Here is an 11,209-nt window from a genome sequence, read left to right on the forward strand (position 1 = left end):
TGACGGTGATGGTGATGTTGTACTCGGCCTGGCTCTCTCTATCCAGCGCTCCTTCAGTTACCAATGTGTAGAAATTCTCCACTGATGGTCTTAGAAGAAAGGGGAGATTGTCATCTATAGAGCAAACAATCTGTTGATTTTGTCCAGAATCTGCATCTGATACACTGAAAACTGCCACTATGATGTCTGGCAGGTTTTCGGGAATGGGACTGGTGAGTGAGGACATGGTCAATTCAGGAGTGTTGTCATTTACGTCCAGAACCTTGATGACCAAAGAGCATTTTCCTGATAGTCCCCCACCATCTGTAGCCTCAATATCCACATGGTAAGATTGAAATTCCTCAAAATCCAAAGTCTTTCTCAGTCGAATTTCGCCTGTAATTGCGTTTATTTCGAAGGGCTGATTAATGTCATCTACCTGAAATAGGGCATAAGATACTTCCCCAAAAGATCCAGCATCTAAATCCCTCGCTGAGACGGTGATAATCAGAGAGCCCAGGGAATTGTTTTCAGGGATTTGCGCCTCATATTGCTCCTGAGCAAACTCGGGGGCGTTGTCATTGATGTCCAAGACCAGTATCTGAATCTCCGTGGTTCCAGAACGCGGCGGAGACCCACCATCCAGTGCTGTGAGGGTAAGCCTAAGCTCGGGCTGCTCTTCCCGGTCCAAGGCTTTGTCTAGCACCAGCTCCGGGAACTTCCTGCCGTCGCTGCGATTGCGAGTGAGAACGTGGAAATGAGGATTGGAGCTGATTATGTAGCTCTGAAGACCGTTGCTACCAGCGTCTAAATCCTGTGCCATTTTCAAAGGAAATAGCTTTCCTGGTGTAGTAATTTCTGATATTTTTAGTAGCATTTCTCTGGTTGGGAACTCTGGGGCGTGGTCATTTATATCTCTGACTCGTAAAGCAGCCTGAAAAAATTGCAAGGGATTTTCCAGTAATACTTGGAAAGGTAGCACACAGGGCTCAGTGGAACCGCACAGCTCTTCCCGGTCCAGTTTCTCATTTAGCAGCAAATCATAAGTCTGTGGGTCAAGCTGCAAATGCTGTCTGTTCCCCTTGAAAACGACCTGAGCACCCCGCTCAGCCAGCTCTCCTCTCTTGAGTCCCAGATCCTTTGTCAAATTGGCCACAAACGTGCCACTTTCTGTCTCCTCCAGTACAGAATATTGAATCGATTCTGAACCCACTTCCCACAAAATCATCCATATAATGAGGATAGTCACTTGCCTTTTCTTGCGATGTACTTTTGTTTGCGCCATTTCTATTAGGTCTGATTCCAGAGGAAAAAATCCTTTTCCAGTCCCAATCACCACGTCCATCATCTACCCTCCGTAATCTCTTTGCTGTTGAATTTCGAATTTGTCTTATAACTTCTCTGGTGACGACTGCCTTCCTGAATACTTCTAACTTTGCTCTAGCTGTAAATGTGTCCTGTATTTGAGGGGAGAGGGGGTCTCTGAATAAAATGGAGTCCACCGAATCTGCAGAGCTTTATTCACTCTCTTAGCCTGCACTGCCACCACGCGTTCAAATTGATAACTTCAATATGATAACATACAGGCAATAATATTCCCCAAATCTGAGCGTTATAAAGACTTTGAGGTGGAGTCCGTGTTTCTCAAACCATAGTGTGTGAACCATATGCATAAATAATTACTTGGGAGTCTTGGGTTGTTGTTTTTTCAAAGTCAACTCCTGGTCTCCCCTCTAGATCTTGAATCAAATTCTCTGGGGGTGCTAACTGAAATCTGCACTTCAATCTTTGTCTTTAAGTGATTCTCATGCATACTAACGTTTAAAAATCACTACTCCAAATAATGTATATTTACTATAATCATCTTGTATTCTTTGGCAATGAAATTTATCTCTGACGAATAGTGTGATTTGTGAATTCAAAATGTACATTATTTGTCCCAACAAACAAATCAATAAACTACAAAATGTAAATGTTGGTTAGCAACACCAATTATAAGATTAAAAAACTATTTCTCTAAGTTATATGGCTCATAAAATGACATAAACAACAGACCTACTTTATTTTGTGCTTATACCTGCAAAATAAAGGAAAGAATTAGGCTATTAGAAGGAAAACTGAGGCCAAGAAATACTTAAGATAGAAGTATCTAATCAATTATTTAAAAGAGGAACTAGCAACAATCAATAGTCTGTCATGAGTACACATCTTGGGATTTTACTTCATTTTGTACAGGTAGAATTGGTCATGATTTTTATTAGGATTGTTTATATTATTGTAATTTTTAAATCAAATTTAACTCCTATAGTAATTAATCGAGGCCCAAATATATTATCCTGTTGTAAGGACATAATGCAATGCAGAAAATAAACATTCACCTCTACCAACCCTCCCACAACAAAGATGACATGAGTTTCTATAAATAAACATCAAATAAGGTAATGTGAAAGGTGAATTACACTTGAGTGGATTCCACAGAATTCAATGATGGTTCATCATGGCTTTATCCATTTCTATCTCCTCAGTTTCTGTTCAGATTAATAGGAAAACATGTCTTTAAACATCCTGAAAATACATGAACTGGGTCAGTGCACATATAACAACACAAAATGCGCCAAGCATAATTTCATTTCAGATTGATTTCATATATATTGAGAGATTAAATCAACTGAGTTCAACCAAACTTCACTTCAGGTAAGAGCCAAAATGATGAAAGATTAAAACTGAGGATCTTTTTCAAAATGTTTCAACTCTAGGTAAAATAAGTAAAGCTAAATAAAATCTAAACTCTGACCATATGAAATAATTTTGTACTTAAAAAGCACTCTATCCAGAAGGATAAAAAAATAAGATCATGGTGACTAGTCTCTATGGTTCACTTGATAAATGTTACTGAGAATAGATTTCCTTGAGGGTATGAATGACAAAATAAACTGATGAAGTAAAACCAACAACCAAAAACACATTAGATGGGTGTAGTTTCTTCTTTGAAACAGAGCTATTTCTAGCCCAACCCTAAAGATTTCCTTCCTTCAGTGGATATTCTGATTCCAGCTTAATGGCATCCCTGACATCTGTGCAGTCCTTTATTTACTCTCTTGACCTGCAGCACCACCACACATCTTCACAGATAGCTTACTGAATAATTTTTCATTTTAAAGCAAATTTTACTAGCAGTACAGCATTTGTAGAACTCAGTTTAGATCACTGAAATATCTTGGAGAACATTGCTTTTTATTATAGAAAGAAGAACAGAATATCTTAATGTATCCTTCAAGGGTGTCAGTTGGTATGTGAAGAAACTGCCTTTTTATGGAAATGGATTACTTTAGATTCTTTCAGGAGAATGCGTCTCTGCTTTACTCTCTTTTGTTTTGCTTTGCTAGAGTAGAATTGAATTGACATTTATCAACTTGTCTCACAAGTAATAACTCATTAGCATTTATTGTGGAACAAGTTCAGTACATACAAAGCAAACAGCATAACTTCCATGTACACATCACCCAGCTTCAAAACATCTTGTCTTGCTTCATCTATATCTTTCCCTCCACCCTCCGCCTCTCAGTCAATGTTTATTTTTGTATAGTTGTTTTAAGGTAACATTTACACAAATTGAAATGCACCAATCTTAACTGTGCCATTTTAACAATGGATCCATCCATGTAACCCACACCTCTTTCAAGATATTGAACGTTTCCTTCATTCATTGGGAACATTCTTACTCATATTCCAGCTTAATTTTAATAATTAGGTGGCAAAACCTTGGTTTCCTCTAGACACAACATGTAAAGGTAAACAAGGTAAAAAAACACCATTTCCAATACTCATGCCAATACTTATTATGTTCGTGTATGCTTATGTGAAGTGACAGATCATTAAGATTAACTGATTATTATCAAAGAGCTGAAATAATACTTTGATGAAACATTATAAAGTATATTAAACTTAATTTTATTTAGTTAGCTTATAATTATTGCATAGCTGATCAAGCTGATTTCCATTTTTATGCTACAAATGTTTGTTTTCCTTTCATTCCATTATACATTTTAAAAATTCTTCAAGTTTACTAAAAATGAAAGATAAAGACTAACCCTCATGGTTCATCTTAGAACTCTTTAATTTTGTTATAAATCTCTTAAAATCTCATTTAACTATATGCAAGGAAAAACAATGACTCAGGGCAAAGATGCAGATATGTAAGCAATCACTTAAAGAACGCTCTCAATTGATGGGAGAAAGAAATGATGCATAAAAGCCTGAAAATATAAAGGAATTGATGCTAAACACATTTGAAATCTCAAATGTTTTATTTTTTCAAAGAATCAACTTTTTATTTCATTGTTTTTCTCTATTATTTTTATTTGGAATTTAATTGGTTTCTTCTATTATTTATACTATTTCCTTCCTCCTGCTTCTCCTGCTTGCTTTGGGTTATTTTTCTCTTATTTTTCTAGATCCTGGAGGTGGGAGATTAGATGATTGGGACTTTTCCTCTTTTCTTTAAAAAATTTTTTTAAGTTTGAGAGAGAGAGAAACATCACATGTGCACAGAGGCAGGGCAGAAAGAGAAGGAGAGAAAAAGAATCCCAGACAGGCTCCACGCCATCAATGAGTCCCACGCAGGGCTGGAACTCAACGAACTGTGACATCATGATCTGAACTGAAATCAAGAGTCAAGATGCTTAACCTAGTGAGCCACCCAGGCGCCCCTTCCTCTTTTCTAATATGCATTTAGTGCTATAAATGTCCCTCTGCACTGCTTTAGCTGTGTCTTATAAATTTTAATTTGTTGTCTTTTCATTTTTAGTTCAGCTTGATGTATTTTTTATATTCCTTGAGACTTTGCCTTTGATCCATGGATTAATTAGAAATGTTTCGTTTTCAAGCATTTGAAGATTTTCCTGTTACTTTATGTTTTTTAGTTTGATTCTATTGTGAATGGAGAACCCACACTGTATGATTTCAATTCTTTTAAGTTGATTGAAGTTTGTGTATGGCCTTGTTTACAGTCTACTTTGCATATTTGTGGGAAGCATTTGAAAAGAATGTGTATTCTGGTATTTTTGGCTAGGTGTTCTGTAAATATGGATTACATCCATCCTGTTGAGGGTGTTGTTCGGTTCTGTGTTCTTGCTGATTTTCTGTATTGAAGTATCCAACTTTTATTGTAGATCTATTTCTCCTTTCAGTTTTGTCAGTTTTTGCTTCACGTATTTTGTACCTTTGTTGTTTGTAAATATGTATACGTATTTAGGAATGCTATGTCTTCTTTTATCATTACCTAATGTCCTACTCTGTCTCTGGTCATTTTCTTTCCTCTGATGTCACTTTATCTGACATTAGTATGGCCACTCCTAATACATTTTTATCAACATTTGCATAATATGTTTTCCATCTTTTTACATTCAACCTGCCTATATCATATTTGAAGTGAAGTTTCTTGTAGACAGCATACAGTTGGTCATTTTTAAACACATTATATCAATCTCTTTGATTGGTGTGTTCAGACCATTTGCATTAAATGTAATTACTGATATGTTAGACCATTTACATTAAATGTAATTACTGATATATTAGAGCCTAAGCCTGACATTTTTTCTTTTATATTTGTTCTGTTTTTTGTTTCTGTTTTCTTTTTCCTGCCTTTCTTGTAGTTTATTAGGACACTTTTTTAGAATTCCACTTTGATTTATCTATAGCATTTTTTGGTGCATCACACTGTATAGCTTTTATAGTAGTTGCTCCATACTTAACTTATTACAGTTTACTGGTATGTCATTTTACCAGTTCAAGAGAAGGGTAGAAAACTTACCTCCCTTTAACCTCCCCCATTTAAAGCTGTCTTAAGTATTTCCTCAATATATACTTAGAACTAATCAGACATAATCATATATAATTTGGGATTCAACCATCAAACATAATTTAGAAAACTCAAGAGGAGAAGGAATGTCTATGGCATTTAACCATATTTTTATTTACTGTGTTCTTCTTTGCTGATGTTCCAAGATTCTTTTTTTAATTGATTCCTTTCTGTTTGGAGAACTTCCATCAGCCAGTCTTTTAGGGTAGGTCTACTGGCAACAAATTCTCTTCCTGAAAGATATTTTCACTGGATATATGATTTTTTAACATTTTTTTTCTTTCAGCACTTGAAAAATATGTGTCACTTGTTTCTGACTCCCATGGTTTTTGGTGAGAAATCTAGTGTCACTGCCATCAAGATTTTTTCCTTCTCTTTAGTTTTCAGAAATTTGGTGTGGATTACCAGATTTGACGTCATGAGGGTTTTCCCCTGTTTTCAGCATGTCACTCTTCTGCTGTGAAGTTGCCAGGATATCCCTGCATCCTGTAGCAACAAATATCAACACTTCTCCTAGGGGAAGAAACAGAAATGCTCAAAATAAAGTGAGGGACTCACTTTAAAAGAGGATGGAGAGGAAAAACCAAAGATGTAAAATAAAGGAGAAATATAAGAAACTAGAGATATTATTGAGAATGTTCAATAACTGACAAAACACAAGGCTCAGAAAAAAATAAAGTTAGGAATACAGTTATTAAGGAAATAATAGTAGAGATGAAATGATCCCAGATATGAAAAAGCAGGAATTTTTAGAATTTTTAGGACATTACATGACATATATACTATATAGCACATCAATGAAGTGTAAAAGAAAACTAAATGCATTTTCAGACATGCAGAGACAGAGTTTATTTTTCATGTGCCCTCTCTTAGGAATCCACTTGAGGATATACTGTAGCACAGAGAGGGCTTTAAAAATAGGAGATAAGTAATCTATCAAACAATGGGCTTAAGTAGGAGAGGTATAAAAACAAGATGATAGTTTTGTACACATTTAGAGATAATTTAGTCCAGACAGAAGCAGAAACAGAGCTTCAGGTAAGAGTTATGGGAACCTGAATTATTTAGAAATATTTGAAGATATGGTAAAGCCCAACTGATGGAGTCTAAAATGGTGAATCTGTAGCACCTGGGTGGCTCAGTTGGCTAAATCTGACTCTTGATTTCTGTTCAGGTCATGATCCGAGGGTTGTGGGATCAAGTCCCACATCAGGCTCTGTGCTAAGCATGGAGCCTGCTTGGGATTCCCCCCCCCCCCCGTGCCTCTGTCCCCCACTTGTGTGCTCTCTCTCTAAAAAAGAAAAAGTAACCTAAAGTAAAGTAAAATAAAATAAAATGGTGAATTTATTTTATCTTGATTCTAGGAACACTGTATTTTCAATGGGACAGGAAACACAACAGTAGATCAAAGGAGCAGAAAATACAGTCCTTAAGTAATATGGCTCTGCAATGAGCAATGTATTTTACTGCGGTTAAAAAATGTAACACAAAATTTACCATCATAACCATTTTTAGGTATACAGTTCCATAGTGTTAAGTACATTCACATTGTTGGGAAGCAGATCTCCAGAACGTTTCCATTTTGCAAATCTGAAACTCTATACCCATCAAACAAAAACTCTCCTTTTCCTCCTTGCCCAGTCCCTGGTAGGCACCATTCTACTTTCTGTTTGTATGAATTTAACAAACTTGGATACATCATATAAGTGGAATCATACTGTATTTGCCTTTTTGTGACTATCTTCTTTCACTTAGAATAATGCCCTCAAAGTTCATCCACGTTGTAGCATGTGATAGGCTTCCCTTCCTTTTTTAAGATTCCATACATGGGTATTTGGGTTGGTTCCACCTCTGGCCAGTTGTGAATACTGCTGCTATGAACATGGGTGCACAAGTATCTTTGAGACCCTGCTTTCAATTCCTTTAGGTATATACCCAGATATGGGATTGCCAGATCATATAGAAGTTCTCTTTTACACTTTTTTGAGAAGACTTCATACTGTTTTTATAGCAGTTGCACCATTCTACAATCTCACCAACAGTGCACGGAGGGAATAGTTTCTCCACATCCTTTTGAACACTTGCTATTTTCTGTTTTTGTTTTTTTTTTTTTTTTGTTTGTTTTTTGATAGCATTCATCCTAATGTGTGTAGGGTGACACTACATTGTGGTTTGGATTTCCATTTCTCTGATGATTAGTGATGTTGAACATTTTTTCATATGTTTGTTGGTCATCTGCATATCATCTCTGGAGAAATATCTAAGTCCTTTGCTCATTTTTTAATCAGGTTATTTGATTTTTTTGTTTTTGTTGGGTTGTAGGAGTTCTTAAATATTATGGACATTAAACCCATATCAGATATAGTATTTGCAAATATTTTCTCCCATTCCATAGGTTGCCTTTTCACTGTTGATGGTGTTGTTTGGTGCACAAAATTTTTTAAGTTTGATGTAGTCTCATTGGTCTATTTTCGCTTTGTTCCATGTGTTTTGGTGTGAAAGCCAAGAAATCACCACCAAATTCAATGTCATGAAGCTTTTCTCCTATGCTTTCTTCTAGGAATTTTATAGTGCAATGAATATTTTGAGAAAATCAGTCTCTTATACATAGGAATTGGCGTGGCACTCACAAATAGGCCATGATCTCCTGTTGAATATAAACAACTTCACAGAACAACATCATTAAAGAGGGATTGTGATCAGATGGAACAAAACTGCAATAAGATGACATCATGATCATGCTTGAGCACAGTCAAAAACAAGAACATTGTATAAACCAAAACAACGCCCAGAGTACTCTGTCCTGGCTGATTACAATTGAATGCTGGTTTTTAAAAAAACAATTACATTTTAATCTTCCTTTGTTCTTCTCATTTCCTGAATACAATTCAATAAGATACCCTATAATAGAATTACTCCCATTCACTGGAAGCATCCAGTCCAGGGCTACTTCCTTGAGCCCTATGCAAAACTACCAAACACAAGCCTTATACTTTTTTAAGGAGCTATTACTAAGGTGACCAAAGCTTTCCCAGAATGTGCAGTCTCCCTTGTTACAACAAGTCAATAAACTCAGCTTTGTTCTGATCCAATGTGTCCTTGTGATCTTTGGTTACAGGGCATTCATAATATAATGGTCATTAAAAGTGAATTTTTAGGGGCGCCTGGATGGCGCAGTCGGTTAAGCGTCCGACTTCAGCCAGGTCACGATCTCGCGCTCTGTGAGTTCAAGCCCCGCGTCAGGCTCTGGGCTGATGGCTCAGAGCCTGGAGCCTGTTTCCGATTCTGTGTCTCCCTCTCTCTCTGACCCTCCCCCGTTCATGCTCTCTCTCTGTCCCAAAAATAAATAAACGTTGATAAAAGTGAATTTTTAATAGTGATTTCAGATTCTACAACAGATATACAGACAAAAGGGGGAATTCTATTCTTAGCTATGGTTACAGAGTAAAAATGTCATCAATCTGGACTATATAAAAGTGTAAGTTAATTTGACAGAGGTTGTAAAGTGTAAGGGAGAAAGAAGTAAGAGAAAAAAATAAGAATTGTATTTTTTCTGTCAGACAAGTAAATGAAAGGAACTGTTGTTATAAACAATAAATGGAGGGTTTCAGCTTGTTCAGGGAAGTACTGGAAAATAGTGACAGAGCTCTATGTAAAGGATGAATGAGAAGTTTTAAGTGTGCTAGGTACTAGACAACAGTAGCAGGAAATTAAGGAAATTGTTTAGACTCTATGAAAAGGTTACAAACATATTCTTTAGTAATAAAAAAAGAATATAAAAAGGACTAGAGATAAAAGGTTTAAAGGTACTTTCCAATGGGATAAAATGAAAGTGTTGGCAAAAATATAGAGGAACTGGTACATCCAGACAGTACTGAGAGCAGTGTAAACTGGTACAACCACTTTGGAAACTATTTGGAAGAATCTACAAAAAGGGAACATGTACTTACTAAATGAGCAGCAATTTCACCCCTAGGTATATACCAACAGAAATGCATATACATGTTTGCCAAAGGACGTGTATGAGAATGTTCAAAGTAGTACTATTCAAACAGGCAAACTGTGCACCAACCCAAATATCCGTCTATAGTGGGATGGGTCATAAATTGTAAAATATTCATACAGTGGAATACTATACAGCAATGAGAATGAAAAACTAAAATTAAAAGCATTGTCATGGACAAATATCATAAACATAATGTTGAGTGAAATCAGCCAGACACAAAGCAGTTCATACTCTACTATTCCAATTATATAAATTCAAAACAGGCAAAAGTAAATCCTAGTATTGGAAGTCAGGATACTGTTATACTTGGGCTGTTAGTGACTTTAAGGGGTAATTTGTGTGGCACGTGAAATGTTAGTAACGTTTCATTACTAACCACCAAGATGCTGGTACCAAGTATGTTAACTTTCTGAAAACACATTGAAATTATGATTCGTTCCCTTTTCTGTATGTATAATTCAATAAAAATTGTTTAAAAAATGTTTGCCGGGGGCGCCTGGGTGGCGCAGTCCGTTAAGCGTCCGACTTCAGCCGGGTCACGATCTCGCGGTCCGTGAGTTCGAGCCCCGCGTCAGGCTCTGGGCTGGTGGCTCAGAGCCTGGAGCCTGTTTCAGATTCTGTGTCTCCCTCTCTCTCTGCCCCTCCCCCGTTCATGCTCTGTCTCTCTCTGTCCCAAAAACAAATAAACGTTGAAAAAAAATTAAAAAAAAAAAGTTTTCATCCAGTATGGATGAAAGCTAGGAAAGAAGAGTAGTTAGAACATTGTTGTTGCTTTTTGTCAAGTTTTCTCACATATTACATTCATTATCATTTGCATGTATTCCTTTGAAAACAAAATAAAATTATGTAAAACCTTTTTATTTTTGCTATTTAGCATCAAAAACAGTGTGATGAAACAGAATGGACAGAATACAGAGAAAAACAGTATTTGATTTCATTAAGACAGCTTATCCTGACAAATACCATCAAAAGCAAACATTTTAGTAAAGTCAACAGCATGCATAGATTTGGGATGGCACTGTGTATACACAGATGCAGTGACAGAGAATTCAGTTTTCCCAAAATTGGGCAAGATAAAGTTGAAAAGGATAAATTCAGGGAAATCATACCTGAAGGTGGGATTTTTCTCCATGACGCTCTCAAACTCGGTATTTGGGGAAATTAGAGATAAATGACAAAACTCACGGCATTGTGATCAGATCCCTAATTGAATCCAAAGCTATTCCGGAAGGTGGCGTTTTCCTCCATTTCCTTTCCAATGCCCTGGGGAGGGAAGTTCGGGACAATCGGCTTCAAGAACTTGAACTCACTAGTTCCCGAGCCTCCCCGAAGACACACCTCGTACTGGTAGCTCTGGGACAGCG

The 11,209-nt window shown here is 36.6% G+C and overlaps 1 protein-coding gene across 1 annotated transcript; it reads right to left on the bottom strand.

The window, feature by feature from the left end:
• Positions 1-4: 4 nt before the first annotated feature.
• Positions 5-4,280, bottom strand: LOC121026216 (protocadherin beta-6-like; the record flags this gene model as incomplete). The annotated part of the gene is made up of 1 exon (XM_040469086.1): positions 5-4,280. A coding segment is annotated over exon 1 (1,323 nt), but the record flags the coding sequence as incomplete, so codon positions are not given.
• Between the last annotated feature and the right edge of the window lie 6,929 nt (positions 4,281-11,209).

The sequence above is a fragment of the Herpailurus yagouaroundi genome, unplaced genomic scaffold, assembly GCF_014898765.1.
Source record: "Herpailurus yagouaroundi ecotype Mexico unplaced genomic scaffold, PumYag 67810, whole genome shotgun sequence".
NCBI classification, from domain to species: domain Eukaryota; kingdom Metazoa; phylum Chordata; class Mammalia; order Carnivora; family Felidae; genus Herpailurus; species Herpailurus yagouaroundi.